A 21044-nucleotide genomic window follows, 5' to 3' on the forward strand; every position below is an offset into this window, starting at 1 on the left:
TAATCAAGGATTTCACTGCTTACCCTTGACCTTAGGTCTAACCGAGCGTCAGGAGGATTATATAATTCAATCACTACGCTGTAAGCCTTGGAAGGATGGATATGTTGCATGCGTAGAAGAACAGTCACCCCAAGGGTGGCGCTTGGGTGTACCACCTTACCTACCTCGACCACAGGTCGTCTACACCTACCATAGGTTCCACATTAATATCTAAGTCGCGACGTCCGTGGATATATCCTGGTCTTGGTCAGTTAATGAGGCAGCCAGCTGTTGTTGGATGAATGTGATAGTAGGGGCCGCCTCTACTGGTGTCGACGTATCCTGTCGCCTGCTCCGGGAAATTAACAGCTCCAACCGATTCTCAAGATGTAGGGCATACCTTGGCGGCGTTCTTCCCAAAACCGCCGACCCAGGCCGCAGGGTTTTGCCAGTGCGGTATCCTTCACTGCCGTCGCCTGGAAGAGAGGGCGTAGATTAGGATTTAAGAATCACTTAAACTAAAACTTTAAAATATAACTTACAACTTAGATGCCTTCAGTTAAAGTGAATGATGAAAACTTAAGCACTAAACAGAGCGAGCAGCTACCGGGATGGAATACTCCCCTTCTAAAAGCTGGCTCACCAGTCGTAACATTGGTACAAACGCTCATGGGTACCAGACCTGATTCCCCGTGCCGATTCGGCATGGAGCAGGGGACCGCTGGCAAACTTCGTGTCCACATGGTCCCGGAAGTGTGGCGGCGCATCGCTGTATGCTCACAGTTGGTGGCCTGTAATGGGAGACACATGAGTTCCGTTAATGATAACACTTACAGGCTAAAGGACAGAAGAACTCCGTGCAATGCCGGAGCTCGAAAAAATTGGGGCAGAACCCCCCCCTGCCATCGCCTGAATAGGATATTATCCCGTAGATTCCGTAAGAATGTAAGGGCGGGGGGGAATGTTAAGGTACTTAGAATAAACTGATAGTTAATCGAATCACACTTACCTACAACTCAAATTAACCGACCAGTTCAGTGCGTAGCGGAGTGTAGTAACTCAGCAAACGGTAGGTACTTAGGCAGGGACCCACTGTATGTTCCGGTCCACTCTACTGGTTGACTAACTCTTCCGCTGGATGCCAGGACTCCGATCGGAAGGAGTCCTAGTAAGGTCGGAATACGAGGAGGACATACAGGCTCGAGCGAACGCGGAGCGACAAGGAGCAACGGATGGGGGGAAAGGGCAGTACCGCGCCCCACCCATTACCACCGGCCGGACCGATGAGCCGGAAGAGGTCGCGTTCCCCAAGGGTCTTGGTCTGACCGCCTCCTGCCCTCCGCCTGGGTGGGAGAGAGGAGCAATGCTCGGGTATGTGGAGTCAAGCGTGGCAGACCGACCCACCCTCCCCCTACTCTATGAAAGAGCGGGAGGAGGGGGGAAGGGACTGGGCAGGCGTCTTGCTGTCTCGTGATCGCGTAGTGACCACTGGACGGTAAGACTAAATAAGACAACTAACCTAGGACCAACCAACTGATCGAGAGAGAGGCTCTCGGGAAGCAACGACTGAAAACGGTAGCATTTACCCACTGTGCCAAACGACTGATTCAAGAGATGCTATCGGGAAGGCGAACCGAACCTGTGAGGCGGTAGTCATAGGCTCGTACCAGGACCTAGGCTAAGCGACCTCCTCCCTACACCCTCCCCCTAACAACGACATTGTATAAATTAAACTAAAATAAAGAAAGAAAACAATATGAAGGAAGAAAAATCCAGAGTGTGACGACTAACCCGAGGAAAGTCTAACACACTCAAAGCTAGTCAGAGGCCGATACTAAGGCGGGACTAGGGTTCTGGAAAGAAGAATCCTACATATGTAAAAAACATCAGCACTGACAAACCTGAGTAGAAGTACCCTATAGTTAAACGGATAATTAATTATAGCTTACATAGAGAGGGATGTTCTAAGTATGGAAGACCGTAAACGAACCACATTGCGGACAGAACCATGCTGTCCATGCTTCCGACCCCGAGTTCGTATTTATACACTAAAAAACGGCTAAATACTGCTGAGGCGGAAAAAACCACTATCGCATAAATACTGAGTACTTAACGTAGCTAGCTGCAATAGCTGCACGCTCCATTATAGATCAAATCCAACGACAGGGCACAAAAAACACAGAGAAAAAATATCCGTGTGACTTCGTTGCGCTAACTGAAAGAAATGGCCGCCAGAGGCTGCATCAAGTCGGCAGCATTGATGGAGTAGTAGTAATACGGAGCTGCTCACTCTGTGGGTCGGCTCTCCTCATGGAGGGTTTTTTGTTGTGGGAGAATTTCTATTGGTTTTTTGGCTCGTGGTAGTGGTCTCACTCGCTAGTGTTCATAACCGACACCCTCTTGGAGGGTGAGTCGAGTCAGGTTTATACTCGACCTTTTTCTTTATTTTTATTTATTCTCTGTTATGTGTTTGTACATTACCCCTAAAATAACTAGATTAAAGGATATTTCCGCGCGAGCGACACGAGCTGACCCAGAAAAAATTTTATCATTTCAATAAAAACAAAACCAAAACATCTCCCACAACAGGCCCAAAGTAACCTTACAATACAGTGCTTCCTCCTACAGCTATTACATACTAAATAGTTACACATGCACCCCTAAAATGTTTAGAGAAGACATTTTAAAGATGTCTTAGTACACAGTACATAATACTTACAATATATACTGTAACCACACACGAAAACATGCACAAACAATAGAACAATTGACCTGCATTGGGTCAATTGGGATAAATTGTGCACTGACATGTTGCACAGATTGTACCTTTTTATGAATGTTTTAGTTTTGAGATGATTTCTAAATATGAATACGTATTACATGAAGTGTTTAAGGATGATACTTAAATTATGCGAGCATTCTAAATAACATAATACAATGGTACGCAGTATTTTCATGCATACATATTGGTTTTTCTTAAAAGAGGCTTCCGCCCAACCAACTTTCCGCAAATACACAACTCTGGATGACATCGTGACACTGCTTAGAGCAGTACCAAAAGAAATGAACTCGACACGTTATTGGCTGTCGCCTGCATAGCACCAATCCGGAACAGCATTCATTTTCCTTGTCGCTCATGGCAGTACCTTGACTTGATTGTTTAAACCCCGAGTCCCCATCCTCGCAAAGATGGAACTGTGGGTATCGCGCAATCTCTCTCTTCATCAGTCTCTACTGTGTAGAACTGTTAATGATAATATGCAGACGTAATCGTGAAGCTGTGTTTTAACGTATATGCAAATATCCATGTGCATCATGCTGGAAATCGCTCTCTCTCTTCTCATCTCTCTCTCTCTCTCTCTCTCTCTCATACAATAGGACAAAACACCCCCATGCCAGCTACATGCTACTGAGAATAACTTAAGTAGTGTAGAACAAGAGGAAGGACTTGGGTAATGATTCCCGATGACTTAAAATCACAAAACAATTTGATCACAAAAGTCTGAAAAGAAAACAAAGGGCCAAAAACAAAACTAGGGGGATACTAAAGAGCGTTCAAATACGAAGAAATAAGAAAACCGGTGCTGCAGCTCTACAACACATCATAGTTAGACCCCGATCTTGACTATGCAGTACAGTTTTGGTCCCCACACTACGAAAATACAGATGAGGAGTAAGTACAAGCAAGAGCCCACAGTTAATTCTATCCATCAGACAAATAGGTTACCGAAGATTGACATAGGCCTGACCAGTACAGCTTAGAAACATGATGATTGTGATGATAACTAATATAACATTTAAAATACTGAAAAGGCATAACAAAGAAGGAAGACAGTTCACCGTTTACATTTATGAAAACCAAACAAGAAATATGGATGGAAACTAGAACTGAAGAGATACAACCCATCCCATGTGGGAACTTCTTCACGAACAGGATATGTGACACATGGATCAACTGCCACACTGAATTGTAAACAGCAACATTGTGGAAGACGTTTAAGAAAGCTATACCAAATCCATTAGGAACTGTACTGCACAGTAAACCTGCTCCAAGATATAGTGAGCAATAACTATGTCATCCTTCGGATGGGCTAACAGTCTTTTGAGAATCCTATCCTTTGTAAATCTCTCTCTCCTCTCTCATCGGCGTCTCTCTCTTCATCTCTCTCTCTCTCTCTCTCTCTCTCTTTATATTTTATGAAAATAACAGTAATTAATAGCATATTTTAATGAAATTTAGTATTGAGTGAATACCAGTGTTTGCCACCTACAAAAAAGGAATTAGTGATAGTTTTTATAGAGATACTGCCCATTAAAAATCTGAAAATTAGTGAATGCACTAGGAAAAGTGAATATGTGTTCCACAAAAATCTCACGAAAAAGTGGACCGCAGAAAATATGAAACGTGTAAAACTGGGGGAGACACTATGTACAATGTCTTTATATTACACTGTACTTATAGGCATTGAAGAATACAGTAACCAGCTACAAATAGTTTCAATATGCAACCGTCATCTGGAGTAACTTGTTCATAATTATGGTGGGGTCTGTATAACCGTTTGGGTAATTTGGCCTTATTATGATATTTTGGTCTTGAATAAGAACGTTTGCTAGTGAGTGTTAAAAAAAAAAAACAGAATTCATGTTTACTCATTTTTTGTAATTCTATCATGCACAAGCTGGCCATTCACAGAATCAGAAACAAGATTATAACCACATTTTTTTATGTAAGCACACCACCTGGACCCATTAGTGTTCTCAAATGAGAGGTTACTGTACTGATTGTGTAGAGAGCAACACCTCCAGTGTGCATGAAGTGTAACTAGAAGGGAATAAGAAAAAGATGAAGTAAACAACATTTGAAGTATGACAGAGAATCTAGAAACTAAAATCTCTTTTGTTATTATACATGAAATGAAATATCATGCACAACATGGCATTAATGTAAATATACAACATCTTGAATAACTGTATATGTCATTTCATGGAATCAGTCCAAAAAAATCTTTGATACCTTTTGATGATTTCCAGAATTGTGGTGTTCCAACATAGCTTTCTCAGCTGTCATCTCCTTCTGACAAGCCTGAAAAAAGTAGAAAGATTCAAAATCCTCCTATAAGTTCATATAGGAAAGTCTTGGTTTGACTCCTAGTAACAGTATCTAGGCATCTTATAAGGGGTGCATGTTACCTGAAAATCTGAGAAATAAGACTGTGTGTGTATCAAAAGCTAATATAACAATTTGTCAAAAATTGTATTTTTCCTAACTATACAAACCTGAGGTCCTTTAACAATAGGAAAGTACTTAGGTACTTACCGGCAGCTGAACCGGTCGTAAGCTTCAAACAAGGGGGTTTGGTAGTTAACTACTTGTCCGGCAGTTGGCGGTCAGCTCGACTGCGAGAAGAGGAGTCACTTTGCTTTAGGCCCAGGAAACGCAAAGTGAGGGATGGCATGAGGTGGGACTATGTGTAAAGGACCTCAGGTTTGTATAGTTAGGAAAAATACAATTTTCGACAAATTGTTATTTGTTCCGATACGAATACAAACCCTCGGTCCTTTAACAATAGGAAGACTCACTTATTGGTGGGTGGAATCTGAGTCTTATGAACAGACTGGTGTTCGTCCGACCTTGGTTCCCTTTCTGGTCATAAGAGCAAAGGGAGGGATCCTAGCCTCTGCCCAGCTGATCGGGATGTGCACCGCAGGATCAGTGGCCAGACTTCTGAACCAAATTTATATGAGGGAGGCAAGAGTACCTTTTATAAATAGCAAATATACAAGAACTAGTTCCTACTTCAAGAACCAAAATGAAGTCATGGTTTGTCTCTTGTTGGCTTCCACTCAACCCCCCTTGTTGGGGAGTGGTGGATAAACACTCCTATCCCTACTGAAAGGGATAGGATGGAGCTCAGTCGTGTAGCTTACCTGCATCTGCTTCCTGTTCAGCGTAGTGACAACCGCGCCCCTCTGCCTGCAGGTAGAGGAGAAAGAACGAAGGAGGAAGAGAAGCCAGTCACACACTCTTTCACTCGTCAATTCATTCAGTCACACAAGGATGCGATGCTGTTCTGTCCGCTCGGGTGCTGGGTAGGCTACACAACTTGTTGAGCAAGCCACCATGGGTCCCAAGGAAGAGTTTGCCAAGGACCTGTGGGTATATCCCAAAGGTAGAAGGAAGTAAAGGTGTCTGGTTGGCCCTCAAACCTCTGCCTTCAGAACCTGCGCCATGGAGTTCTTGCGGAATGCAAGGGTTGGACCAATACCTCTGACTTCGTGAGCTCTCGGACGAAGGGTACGGGTGTCGTCACTACCATCCGCGTCGTACGCCCTCCTGACCACCTCACACAGCCAGAAAGAAAGAGTGTTCTTGGAAACCTCTTTCTTGGTAACCCCGGTGCTAACGAAGAGGCGTCGGCACTCAGGCCTGAGGTGTTGAGTTCTCTTTAGATAGCGCCGTAGCACCCTCACAGGACAAAGCAACATCTCATCCGCATCATATCAGTTGAAGTCCCTTCAGGGAGGAGATCGTGAAAAGAGTCGAAGCGGTCCTCAGGGACCGAAGGATTCTGAGTCTTCGCTACGAAGTTTGGGACAAAATCGAGCGTCATGGATCCCCATCCCCTGGAATGCTTAACGTCGAAGGAAAGACCATGAAGTTCCCCTACTCTCTTCGCCGATGCCAGGGCCAGCAGGAAGAGGGTCTTGAGGGTCAGATCCCTGACTGACAACTCTCGGAGTGGCTCGAAGGGTCTTCGAGTCAAACTCCTAAGGACGAGAGTCACGTCCCACAGGGGGCCTGAGTTCCCTGGGTGGGCAAGACCTCTCGAAGCTCTTCATAAGGAGGGAGGGATCTCGAAGGAGGAGAGATATTCACTCCTCGCAGTTTAAGACTAGGGCCAGGGCAGCTCTGTATCCTTAACTGCGGAGACGGAGAGGAGCTTCTCTCGGTGAAGGAAAACGAGGAAATCCGCTACCTGCTGAATAGTGGCTCTGAGAGGAGAGAGACCCTGTCCACGACACCAACCACAGAAGATGGACCACTTTCCCTGGTATACAGCTGCAGAGGACTGTCTGAGGTACCCAGCCATCTCTGTTGCTGCACTGCAAGAAAAGCCTCTCGTTCGCAAGAGATGGTGGTTAACAGCCAGCCATGAAGACACAGGGACCGAACCGACCGGTGGTACCGTTCTACATGTGGCAGGGACAGGAGGTTGTGCCAGGGGGGAATCTTTCTCGGTGCTTTGGCGAGCAGAGCCAGCAGGTCCGGGTACCAAACGGCCTGAGGCCATTTGGGTGCCACCAGGATCATCCGAAGATTCGGGGTGACCAGCGCCCTGCTGATCACCTTGCGAATCAGACAGAACGGGGGAAAGGCGTACACAAAGAGGTTGTCCAACGGGTGTTGAAGAGCATCCTCTGCAGCTGCCCCTGGGTCTGGCACGCCAGTAGAAAAACCTGGAGTTTTCTGTTTGTGCCGGGTGGCGAACAGATCCCTACTGACGCCCCCACAGGTTGAAGAGCCTTTCTGCCACTCTGGGTGAAGGGACCACTCGGTTCCTATCACCTGATCCCGACGGCTGAGCTTGTCTGCCACCATATTCCTCTTGCCTGGAATGTAGTGGGCTGACAGCTCTACCGAGTGTGCCTCGGCCCACTCGTGCACCTGCAACGTCAACTGATGCGACGGGAGGGACACTAGGCCCCCCTGTTTGCTGACGTACGCCACTACCGTGGTGTTGTCGCTCATCAACACCACTGAGTGTCCCACCAGACGATCTTGAAACTCTTGAAGAGCGAGAAACGACGCCTTGAGCTCCAGGACGTTGATGTGAAGGTGCCTGTTGTGATGGTTCCACACACCCGCAGCCAGCAACTCCTCCAGGTGTCCGCCCCATACCTTGGTCGATGCATCTGAGAACAGCGACATCTCGGGGAGAGAGAGAGAGAGAGAGAGAGAGAGAGAGAGAGAGAGAGAGAGAGAGAGAGAGAGAGAGAGAGTGCAAAGAGGCACTCCTCTTACGAGGTTCCCGTCGTCCAGCCACCAGGCTAGGTCCTGCCTCACCTCCTCCGTGAGAGACACGGGGAAGAAAGGTGGGTCTCTTGCCTGTGACCAACACTCCTTTAGTCTCCATTGAAGAGACCGCAGGTGAAGACGCCCGTGAGGGACTAGCTTCTCGAGAGACGACAGGTGACTGATCACGACCTGCCACTGCTGAGCTAGATGCTCCTGTAGGGAAAGGAACCGTCTTGCTGCCTCCCTGAACCCTCTGATCCGAATCTGCGGGGAAGACTCGCCCTGCTACCGTATCGATCAGCATGCCCAGGTACTTCATCTTCTGCTTGGGCTCGAGATCTGACTTCTCGTATTCACTATGATCCCCAGATCACGGCAGAATTCGTGGAGTCGATCTCTGTCCTGTAGCACTGTGAGCGGGAGCTCGCCTGGACTAACCAATTGTCGAGATACCTCAGAAGACGTATCCCTACCGAGTGGGCCCAAGCCAACACCAGCGTGAACATTCGCGTGAACACCTGTGGGGTAGTTGAGAGACCAAAACAAAGTGCCCTGAATTGGTACACCGTCCCATCGAGGATGAAGCGGAGGTATTTCCTGGAGGATTGATGGATGGGTATCTGGAAATATACAATTTGTCGAAATTGCATTTTTCCTAACTATACAAACCTGAGGTCCTTTAACAATAGGAAGTAGCTAGCGGCAGCTGGAACGGTCGTAAGCTTCGAACAAGGGGAGAACGGTAGTTTAACTGCTTGTCCGACAGTCGCGCGCCGCGCGACTGGGAGGTAACAAATCACTTTTGCTTTTGGCCCATGCAAAATACACAGAGTGAGGGGTGGCATGAGGAGGGACTATATGTTAAAGGAGGCCTCAGGTTTTGTATAGTTAGGAAAAATGCAATTTTCGACAAATTGTCATTTGTTCCGATACGTAATACAAACCATCGGTCCTTTAACAATAGGAAGACTCACTTCTTGGTGGGAGGAATCTGAGTCTTTTGATGAACAGACTGGTGTTCGTCCATCCCTGGAATGCCTCCCTGGTCGTAAGAGCGAGGGAGGGATCCAAGCCTCTGTCCGATTGATCGGTGTGCACCGCAGGATCAATGGTCAGACCTCTGGGCCGAGTACTAAGAGAGAGGCAAGCGTATCTCTTCGTACCAGCAAGCAAGAACTTGTTCCTGTTTGCAAGAGGCAACATAAAGTATGGGTTGTCTCAAGCTGGCATCCACTTCCTCCCCCTTGTTGGAGGAAGTGGTGGATATACGCTCCTATCCCTAGTGAAAGGGATAGGATGGGGCTCTGTTGCACCTGCATCTTGTCCTTATCCAGCAGGGTGACGACCGTGTCCCTCTAACCACAGGTAGAGGGGAAGAAAAAGATGGGAAGAGGAGCCAGTCACACTCTCATTCACCATCCATTCTTACGGTCACACCAGGACTCGATGCTGTTCAGCCTGCGTGTCTGGGTTCGCTACACAACGTGTTAGCAGCCACACAAGGGGTCCCAAGGAAAAAGATCCAAGGACCTGTGGGCAATATCCCGAAGGTAGAAGGAAGGGCATGTGGTCTGGTTGGACCAGACCCCTGCCTTCAGTACCTGCGCCAAGGAGAAGTTCTTGCGGACAAGGCAGCATCTCCTTCGCATCGAAGGCGGTGAAGTCCATTAGGGAGGGTATTGTGAAGGACTCGAACCCATCGTCAGTTACCGAAGGGTTCTGAGTCTTCGCTACGAAGATCGGTACGAAATCGAGCGTCACAAATCCCCATCCCTTGTGCTTGACTTCTCAAGAGAAGTCATGCAGTTACCTAAGACGAAAAGAAGGGAATAGTCGTATGACCTATCCCTCTTCTCGACTTTGGTTATGTACAAGTACTCATACTGACAAGCTATTAAGACGAAGTAATGATTGCTCTGGAACAACCAAACTAAGTCCACAGCATAGTTCGTAACTGACTCGGGCGCTCTACAGCTGCCGACTGACTGGTTCGGAATCAGTAGAGGCAAGTTGTCCAAGCATCCGGGTAAGTCACGTGACCTTCGCCCTTTAAAGAGTTATGCTGAGGAGACAAACAAATAAAATATTTGTTAGTCACCGATGCCGGACGGCACGGCGATGATTCTCTTAATGCATAAGCTCAAAAGGCGAAAGTCATTGCCTTCAAAAGACCGAGGTCCCTGATGGCAAGAAAATCTCATAGACGTTGGATCTCAGCTTAAGAGAAACAACACTATGTGACGTTGAGACGAAGGTAGGCAATGAATGCAACCTACGTCTTCCAGCTGAATCGAGAGAAGGAATCTCAAGATTCTAAACCTGTGCTTACAAATGACTGAAAACGCTAACCGCCATTTCATTGCTGTCCGTTGTGCAATGAAAGCGGGGCGTTCTTCATAATGAACACAGGGATGCCGCTTGAAGAACTGCTTTCTCATGGCTGAACGTTTGGAAGTAGAGCTGGCAGTGTGGGAGTAGGCGATGTCTTTCAATACATCTGCTAATCCGGGGTGAACAATGAACAATTGTACACCTCCGAATACAAGATATTTTGAGGACAAACTCAGATTCCGCAAAAATCATTCGCATTATCGGGATACGATGCAGCAAGAGACTATTACAGAATTCTGTTACCGTGCGGTAAACAGAAAGATGAGAGTCGAATAGATATCTCTGTTTAAAATTCTCGCAATACCGAAGACGATGAATACTAGCGTTTCACAGCAGTAGATAGTCATTCATGTATGAGAGAATCCCCGTTAATCAGAGACTTAAGTCCGTGATTGTTGGGCAGAGATACGGTTGTTATTCATAACCAAGCAGGTGAGAAAGACATAAACAACCGTCTATCTCAAAGCGGCAGCTGATACTGAAATGCCTCGGGCAATTCAATACGCAGTAGCTGTCGCTGACTCGTCATCCTGAGTTGCCAAGTAATCCTTTCCACGAAGGAATGCGTTCGGCTAGAACCACAGAAGCATAAAAGATATGCTCGAGCAATTATATTTAAGCGAAACGAATTTTCGGTAAATATAAAAGCTTAAATGGTGTTGTTGTGACAACACCATAAGTATATAAAATTGAAACTGGAAACTCCTGGGAGGTTGCAGGCAACCCGGGTTGCAGTTCAATTAGAATACTTTTCGTCTAAGTCGCAATCCGTAGAATAACCAGGATATGCGCCTACCCCTCGGACCATTCAACTGCTTAGCAGAATCATGTCGCGAGGTTAATATACGTAGTATATTTGTAGGATTCTGAACAACGATCTCCATCCTAAATTCTTTCCTTCAAGAAAACAAATAAGGATTGGAGATTGACCACCTTCGTTCTCTATTAAAGAGAGTGCAAGGAGAGTCTTCCTCGAAGGAAAGCTTCAATGGTGAACAGAATACTAAGACGATAGTTCCAGCCAAACTGGATATCCCCGTCCGTTCTTCTCTATTCCAGGTTGGTCGCCTACTGTGAGATAGTTCTTCTTTCAGCAGCAGTCTTCTTCCTAATGCTAGAAATTCCAGGAATTCGAGCATAGGCGAGGTTCCCGATTATCGTGTAACATATCGGGGATTCTCGTCTCGCTCACTTTGGACCGTGGTCTCGCCTAAGTGTTTGGAGATCGTAAGAAACTCTAACACTCTGAATGCGCTAGAAATTCCGTAGAATTCTAAGCAGTCTGCGAAACCCCCACCGAATTCGTCAAACGATATCGGCTGGTGGTCCTCTCGATTCCCGTAGAAATCGAGAATGGGGCATGGATCCCTCCTCAACGACCGGGGAGGCTTACGTCAGGTAGGACCCGAAGGTCCCCCCTGGTAGCGCAGTCCCCCAACGTGGGATCCTACAGAGAAATCTCTGTAGGATCCTTCCCCTTTCCCTCGTAGCCGTAGGAGAGAGGGAATGGGGGAGGAATTGGATACTCGCTCGCCTTCCCAGTGGAACTAGCAGTTGGAGAAATAGTAGAGCAGCCATCGCCTTGCGGCGATGGCCTCTCAGAGTCTGGGAAAACGTATCGTCAGGAGAAAACGTTTTCCCGAGGAGGGTTACGAACTCTCACTGTAGGTAAGGGTCTGCCGCCACTGTGAACGTCGTCTGGGTGGGGCTGATTGACACCTGACAGGAGAGAGCCGATACCGTCCCTCCCGACTCATTCCAGTCCTCGTCGAGGTCGAAACCCTCTCAGGAGGACCGAAGGAGTATTTAAATACAGTGTCCGAAGACACGTAGAAACGCCGCTGTCGCAGTAGAGGAGGTGGTAGCTTGATCGAAACCGGCCAGAACTGAGAGAGCCTTCTTGTCCGGAGACGATAGACTCTGGTTCAAGACAGATCGGCAAGCTCCGATCGCGGCAACCCACCGTCGGTTTGGGTTCCCTCTCGAGGGCCCCAAAACGACTCGAGCAGAGACATGGGCTCTGCTGGTGGGAGCGGCGATCCTTCCCCCCGGTCCGTTGTGCTGACGAATCAGTGCAATAACCTGGGTAAGTTACTCTGAATCTCGGAAGTTACAGCGTCTTGAGGAGTAGGACCGTCCAGTCCCTCCAACAAGAGCAGCTCCAGGACCCTCCTCCTTCAGAAGAAGGGCCAGCAACAGATCCCTGACGGTTGCCTCCAATCACTTGCGCGTACGTCCTGGTTGGTCCTAAGACCAACCTGGCACGTGCGGCGTCGTGACGGGATCGTGAGCGGCGCATCTCTCACGATCACTCCTATATACCTCTCTCTTCCTGGCGTATGCCGAGGAAGTTGAAGGTATCTGGAGATCGATAGACAGACTGACGCTACCCACCCTCTCCCCCTGACGGTCGCTCCAATCACTTGCGCTACGTCCTGGTTGGTCCTAACCTACGTGGCACGTGCGGCGTCGTGACGGGATCGTGCGCGCACCTCTCACCGGTCACCCCTAGCTACCTCGGCTCTTTCCCGGGGTGTAGCCCGAGGAAGTTGAAGGTATGGAGAGACATGACCTGACGCCGCTCGCTGCAGGACCGCGTACGTGGGGGGCGCTGCAGCCTATCACCAACCCCGTGGGGATCGTCTGCAGGCTGGCGTGCCGCTCACTATGGCGAGCGGCTCGCCTGAGAACGTCGACGCTGATGTCTAGCGTCAGGCGATCTGTTGCTGGTTACCGTCTCCGCCCGGTCCCGATAGGAAGCGCGTCAGGTGACCTGCTAGGCTCGTTGTCGCGGTGAGACCGGCGAGCGTCCTCTCTCGGCGCGTCGAGCCGCTGGTACCAGCCGTGGCTGGTACCGACGACCGCGGGGACCCCTTCCTCGCCTCAACCCGTGGCTGGTCGCGACCGTCCACGTCAACCCGAGCAGCCAGCTGGTCGCTGCGAGAGCGTCCCCTTGGCCTAGCGAGAGTCGTCTGCACGACACTCGCCAGTCTTCTGCTCCGCGCTTCGGTCTTGGCGGCGAGCGAGCTCGAGTGTCAAGACTTTGGCTGGACGGTCTCCCCGCGGGAGACCGTCCACTCGGTACTTCTCGCTAACGAGAAGCCGAGGCGGATCCTGGTTTAGCGGCAGAACCGCTAAAACCAGGCGAGGAAGTGCCAGCCGAACTGGTACTCCTCTGGTCCCCGTCTTCTTCTCCTTGGTAGAAGAAAAGACGGGCCCTGTTCCCGAGGGAGACAAGGAGGACCAGCAGAAGAGCTCCCCGAATCGCCGGAGCGAGACGGGCCCTTAGAAAGGTCCCGAAGGAGTCTTCTTAGGGGGGAAAACCCGGGTTACCAGCTGGTCGCTGCAAGAGCGGCCGCTGGCCTGGCAAGAGTCACCTGAGCGTCTCTCACCCGCCTTCTGCTCCGTGCCGCGTCTTGGCGCCGAGCGCGAACTCTGGCGCCGAAACTTGGCTGCACGGTCTCCCACGAGGGAGAACGTACACTCGGGATCTCTCGCGAACGAGAGACCGAGCCGGAACCTGGCGTAGCGGCATCGCCGCTAGCACCAGGCGAGGAAGTACCAGAGCTAACCTCCGATACTCCTCTGGTCCCCGACTATCTCTTCCTTACGGAAGGGGAGACGGGCCCCGCTCCCGAAGGAGCAGGAGGACCAGCAGAAGGACCCCCCGTCCCACCGAGGTGGGACGGGCCCTTAGAAGTTTCCCGAAGGACTTCTTAGGGGGAAGGCAGCCTTCCTTCTTCTTCGGCTTATGGGCCTTAGAAGTTCGAAGGGGTGGAAGAGGCAGCAGCAGACGATGAAGACGAAGATGACAGCTTCCTCTTCTTCCTCTTCCTCGTCAGCTCTCGCAGGACAGTCGTCAGGTCCTCCATCCAGGAGGGAGCCGGGGCAGTTGCCGAAGCAACAGGGCCCGACTGCACCTGTCCCGGAAGGACCTGGGACTGGGAAGACACAACGTGGGCAGGACCAGCATGGACAGGCACAGGAATCAGGAGCGACAGGAACAGCAACCAGCTCAGGAGCGGCAGGAACAGCAACCAGCTCAGGAGCGGCAGGAACAGCGGCAGCGGTAGACCCAGAAGGGAACAGCCAAGCCAACAGCGGAATCACATCAGCGGCAGGTACGGCAGGCCCAGCGATCGCCTCGTAGAATCATCGGCAGCCAGCGGAACCTGGGTCCTGGCGGCCGGTCCAGGGGCGAGCTGCTGGAACAGCGGAAGTCTGGGGCAGGCAACACAAAGAAAACAGGCGGCGGCGGCAACCCCACCTCGGTACGGCTGCGGCCCTAGTAGCGGCAGACGGCGTCATCGACACAGCATGGGGATGTAGACCAGGAGGGGGGGGAGCAGCATAAGCGGCCGTGGTAGTAGTGGAGACCGCCCCAGACCTCGCTAGACGCTGCAGCAGCCCGTGGATGCTAGGCACGCCCTGCCTCCGCGGTGGTCCATACCTGTCCAAGGTCGTCTCCCACGGATGTAGCACCTGCGGTAACATAGATAGATTAGTAAGAGGGTTCCCTCACGCACGGGGGGAAGACATGCCCCACCCCACCCGAACGCAAGGAAGACCCCAAATACAAAAATACAACGAAGAAGCTGAGCGGGGGGCAGGAAGGGAAGGAAGACGAAGAATCGGATACCAAGGGAGTCGCGGGAGAGCTTTCCGACGACTTCCTGGCAGACCTTCGCTTCCCCTACCCCCGCACAGCAGTGAAAAGTAATATGAAAAATGAAACCAGAATACTGCCCTTCGCGATTCACTTCATAGAACTTAAAGGGAAAAGATCAATTCCCGTAAGAACGGAAACTTGATCCAATAATATGATGCTATCATAAATATATATGAAAATGAAACAGAATACTGCACTTGCGATTTCATTTCACATAAAAAAATCGTAAGGATCAATTCCCGGGTAAGAACGAAAATTGATCCAAATTAATTTCATGCATGCAAATAAATGAAAATGAAAAGATATTGCAAAGAAAATATGCAATTGCGAATCCACTTTCATTGCATTCTATTATACAAAATTAAAAGGCTCGTGCCGAGCGCAAACACACACTCGGTAACGAACGCACAGGGCAAACATATAATGAAAAGAGTACTTACATTTTTCAATTACACACTTTTCGCCCAAATACATGACTCGGCGCGAGCGCGCCCGCCCTCGGCACCGAGGCATATTCAAGGGTTCAATTCATGAAAAGAGAGGAAATCGCCGCATCTACGGCGATAACTCCATGTTGGTTCATAATTAAGTAATGAAAATGAAACAGTGTACTTACAGTTTCATTTTCAAGTCAAACAAACCATTAGTAGAAAACACAATATAAACAAAGCATACGACGATGAAGCGGGCAGAGAGCGATGACGAACACGTCCTTCACACCCGCGGCCGAAAGCAAAGTGATTTGTTTACCTCCCAGTCGCGCGGCGCGCGACTGTCGGACAAGCAGTTAACTACCGTTCTCCCCCTTGTTCGAAGCTTACGACCGTTCCAGCTGCCGCTAGCTACTTCCTATTGTTAAAGGACCGATGGTTTGTATTACGTATCGGAACAAACGCGTCCTTCAGATCCACAGTCTCACGAAGCCGGGCCGGGCCCCCTTCAGGAGTGATGTTTCCCGAGGAGGCCACGGCTTTGAGACACCTGTGAGGGACCACAGGTCTATCCATGAGACTGCTTGGAATGCTGCCATAGCAGTAGATTTCCAAGGCAAGTGCCTCTTGCTGCGAGAACCAGAAGTTTCTCCGACAGGAGCTGCTGCAAGAGACACCCCCGGAGTTTAGCCTAGCTAGCTCCGGGTTAACCTGTTTGGGCGGCAGAGGGTCCTCTGATGGCACGTAAAAGTGCCTCTGTCGCGGTAGAGGTGGGGGAAGGAGCTTGGACGACCTGCCGGACCGAAGCGAACCCTCCTGTCCGGAGACAAGAGCGTCCACCTGGCTAAGCACACTGTCAGCCAAGGCTGATCGCAGCAGACCCACCATCGTCCTGGGTTCCTTTTTGGGTTACCAGAACGACTCCAAAACCCGATGTAGGCTCGGAAGGTGGGAGCGGTGACCCTTCCCTGAGGTCATTGTGCTGACGAATCAGCGCAATAACCTCAGCGAACTACCTCTGGATCTCGGGAGTGACTGCGTCCTGCGGAGTCGGACCGTCAAGCCCATCCAGCAAGAACGCCTCCCGAGACCCTCCTCCTTCCACAGGAGGAACCACAACAGACTCCTCATGGTCTCCTCCTGCCACTTGCGCACATGATCTGGTCGGTCCCAGGACCGTGCCAGGTTCATAGGGCGTCGTGGCGGGATCGCGAGGAGCACGCCCCTCGCGATCACTTCTTGTCGCCTCGCTCTTCCTGGTGCGCGAGGAAGTTGAAGGATAGGAGAGGTAGACCTGATGCTCCCCCCTCGCCCACCGGCAGAACCAGTGTGCTGGGGGGGCTGCAGGGGATCGCCAACCCGCGGTGGCGATCGAGCTGCAGGCCTGGTAGAGCGGCTTTCCCGGGGAGAGTGGCTGGACCAAGAACAGCAGTGACGGTCCCGAGCATCAGAAGAGCTGCTGCTGGTCCTCCTCTCCGCCCGGTCCTGGTAGGAGCGGCAGTCAGGGGACAGGCAGAGTCCGCTGTCGCGGTGGGAGCGACGCCCTGTCCTCACGGCGCGTCACGCCGCTCAGCTGGTCCAGGCGACCGAGGGGACCGCTTCCTCACCTCAGCCCGCAGCCAGTCTGGGACTGTCGCGTCAACCCTGGGTACCAGCGGATTGCCACGTGAGCGATCGCTGGTCTGGTGGGAGTCACCTGGGCGATTCCCGCCAGTCTTCCGCTCTGTGCCTGGATCCTGGTGTCGAGCGGACTCGATTGCCTGGGTCTTGGCGGCACGGTCACCCACAGGTGACCGTACACTCGGTACCTCTCACGAACGAGAAGCCGAGACGGTACCTGGCGCCGAGGCAGAACCTCTGGCGCCAGGTGAGGAGGTACCGGTGTTAGCTGGCGCTCCTACGGTCCCCCGTCTCCTTCTTCCTTGCGGAAGGAGAGATGGGCCCCGTTCCCGAAGGAACAGGAGGACAGCGAAGTCCAACTGTCCCACTGGAGTGAGACGGACCCTTAGAAGTCTCAGAGAGAGCCTTCTTAGGGGAGGAGGAGGCTACCTTTCTTCTTCGGCTGTGGGGCCTTAGAAGACGAAGGGGAAGCGGTGGCAGACGACAACGATGAAGACGACGACGACACCTTCCTCCTCTTCTTCTTCTTCTTCGTCAGCTTCCTCAGGACCACTGTCAGGTCTTCCATCCAGAACGGAGCCGGGGCAGTTGCCGAAGCAACAGGGCCCGACTGCACCGTCCTTAACGACCTGGGGTGGGAGCAGCAACACCACGGGCAGGAACAACAGTGGCAGGAACTGGTACTGGAACTGGAGCGGCAGCAATCTCAGGAACAGGAGGCGAGGCAGGAACCAGCAACATCCTCTGTATTGGAGGCAGGTCCAGGGGAGAGCTCTTGGGACACCGGAAGTCAGGGGCTGGAGCAAGAGCGGCAAAACCAGGTGGCGGCGACATAGTATACCTCTTCACCTCCGCCAGCGGCGCCTGAACAGCAGCTGTCGGGGTAACCATGGTGACGTGCTGGGTATAGACCAGGTGAGGTGGAGCAGCGTAGCCAGGCGTGGATACCGTCGTGGTTGTCGTGGTGGTTGGGCCGTGAGTTACCGGCCTGGCCCCTCTCGCCAGATGACTCCGCAGCCCCTGAACACTCGGTGTCCCCTGGAGCCCCAGCGAGTACCAGGCCCGGCCCAGATCGTCCTCCGTGGCAAGCAGATCTGAGGAAGGAAACAAAGTCGGGTTAGTAAGAGGGGGGTTTCCCCTCGCCCGCGGGGGGGGGGACAGATCCCACCCTGAGCGAACAGACGACCCCGAATACAACTGAACATCGGGGTACCTAGCCCCATCCTCCACGCTCGACTGATCGAGAGAGGAGAAGGAGCGAGATACCCCCCCCCCCCGAAGGGAAAGGAGCCTTACGAGGGAGCTGAGATGGAGGGAGAAAAGAAGAAGACGTGTCCGTAACCAAGGGAGCAACAGGAGAACCCTCCGGTGACTCCTTGGCCGGCTTACACAGTTTCTTCCTCCCTCCATAGTGCTCCCACTGTTCCTCCGACCATACAACACAGACATCACATGGCTCGGTGCGAGAGCATTCTCGCCCTCGACACCGAGTGCAAAATTCATGAGGGTCTACCTCTACAGAGGACCGAAAGGCACCACACTTACGGCCCTCCACACCAGGGCACAATCTGCGGCTGATGGGGGGGCGAGGGGGTCTCTCCGGCTCTCGGGATTCCATGTAAATCACTAAAATCACTGAGTATGAATATACAAAAACAAACACGTACTTACGTAAGCTTTGCACATGCACACTAAGTAAGAGAGAAAGAGAAAAAGCCTTCACTATGTGAAGAAAACCAAGCATACGACTTGAAGCGGGCAGAGAGGCGAGTAGCACATCTATCCACCAACGCGGGCGAAAGCAAAGTGACTCCTCTCCTCGCAGTCGAGCTGACAGCCAACTGCCGGACAAGTAGTTAACTACCGAACCCCCTTGTTCGAAGCTTACGACTGGTTCAGCTGCCGCTGCCGCTAAGTACCTTCCTATTGTTAAAGGACCGAGGGTTTGTATACGTATCTGAACAAATATAAGTTTCCACATCACAGAAATAGCAACAATACATGACCACATCTTTTTCAGCAATGAAGCTTCTGCTCTTGACATTTGTCAATACCTGCTACATGAAGCTCCTCCTCCTCCTATATGACACTCCCAAATTTAATTATGAAATCCATCTTGTAATGAACATCACAGAGAGGCAAAGCCATTAATCATAATATCACAATGATCAACAATTTAATGATAAGCCAACTAAAAATTCAACTTGACAAGAAGACATACTTACTTGGCAAAAGAACACCATACGTTTTGAGAAGTCGATCCTAATGACAAACTCTCGGCCATACAGGATTTCTAGAATGAAAGAGAGAAAAAATTATGCTAAGAACTAAAGACAAGAGAGGAAATAACATACGTAGTAAGTTTCCATAAGCATTGCAATAGAAAAAATTAAACTAGAGATCACCCCTCAATATTTTTCTGCTGGATATTCCCTTTGTGGAGTAGTACGTGAAGGACTTCCATTTTCGGTGTCTTCCCATCTGGTCCAGGCCTTAATCTATGGCATTCGCCATGAGTTTCTGGGACTTCCATCTGGTCTTTGTCCTAACACTTCCCTAAGTCTCACTGTTTCAACTAATTGTCAGCAGACAATTACAGTACAAACAAATATGCCATGGTTAGTAATATTAAATATTGAAATGAGAGAGAGAGAGAGAGAGAGAGAGAGAGAGAGAGAGAGAGAGAGAGAGATGAGAGAGAGAGAGAGAGAGAGAGAGAGATTTCTTAGAAATGTGTGCAAATACAGGCTTGGTATCAAAATGACATTTTATGATGAAATAAAGTTTTAACTTACTTACCTGGTATTACATATAGCTATAGTCTCTGACGTCACGGCAGAATTTCAAAACTCGCGGTAGCGCTAGTTGATAGGTCAGGTGATCCCTTCCCCTGCGCCCCCAACCAGGGTACTAGGAACTATTCTAGCTAAGCTCAGATATTTTATACCTACCTGTCCACAGAGGGGAGGTGGGTGGGTTTTTGTTATGTAACTACCAGGTAAGTATACGTACACGGCTTCCTCGCCAAGAAATAGATTTTTCCTACGTCAAAATCCCTTTTTTACGTATACGACTTACCTGGAAGGTACATATAGCTGATTGGCACCTTAAGGAGGTGGATCAGTGACAGCTAACTACTGCTTAACAGAATTGAATAAGAAGAATGAAATAGTTCCTTACTTGCTAAGGTAGCCGATTTAACGATTACATACTGCCTCTGTAATCCGCTAACCTTAGAGCAACAGCGGGGTGTATGGACCTGGTCGCTGGTTGCTTACAGGAGTGTGTGTCGACTAGGGCGTGACCTGTATGCGACACGACATCCATAATGCCCCTTCTCTGGGCGCAGTACCACAATGAAGATATAACGAGGGATTACCTAACCCCAGACAATTAAAAACTAACCTTAAAACACACTTCTTCTTTACCATAATTTGACTGAGAACTCTAATAGCCTCCGTTCTCTCAGGCAACCGTAAAAACCAAACCACCACAATAATAAAAGTAAGGAAGGATTGACTTCCTATGTTCCCTCCCCAAACACTGTGCCAGTCACTACAAAGGGACCTAACTTACTGCAATTTTCAAAAGTTGTTTGCACGTCACTGAGGTAAAATGACGCAACCACACTGACTTACACCTCCAGTATGTATCCTGGAGCGCCACTGCTCTCACTTCATGCACCTTTACTCTCGCCATGGTTGTTTTTCTCTCTTGCAGATGCGTGCGCGCCTCTGTAATTAAGTCCCTTAAAAAGAATGACATAGCATTCTTGGAAAGGGGCCTTGACGGATCCTTGACCGAGCACCAGAGATTACAAGACAGGCCTCGGACTGTCTTGGTGCGTTTTAAATAATATTTAAGCACCCTCACTGGGCAGAGGAGTCTCTCCTGTTCCTCTCCCACTAAATCTGTAAGGCTTCGAGTATCAAATGAG

General features: G+C 50.2%; 1 protein-coding gene across 4 annotated transcripts in view; it reads right to left on the reverse strand.

Moving 5' to 3' along the window:
* Positions 1-21044, reverse strand: part of LOC135203030 (uncharacterized) — a 252978-nt gene that overhangs the window by 119866 nt on the left and 112068 nt on the right. For all 4 annotated transcript variants that reach the window (XM_064232607.1, XM_064232606.1, XM_064232604.1 and 1 more), the window contains exons 4-5: positions 19333-19400; positions 4994-5062 (exon numbers count right to left, since the gene is read on the reverse strand). In XM_064232607.1, the coding sequence (XP_064088677.1) occupies positions 4994-5062; positions 19333-19400 (137 nt within the window). The remainder of the gene's footprint in view (positions 1-4993; positions 5063-19332; positions 19401-21044) is intronic.

The sequence above is a fragment of the Macrobrachium nipponense genome, chromosome 33, assembly GCF_015104395.2.
Source record: "Macrobrachium nipponense isolate FS-2020 chromosome 33, ASM1510439v2, whole genome shotgun sequence".
Lineage (NCBI taxonomy): Eukaryota > Metazoa > Arthropoda > Malacostraca > Decapoda > Palaemonidae > Macrobrachium > Macrobrachium nipponense.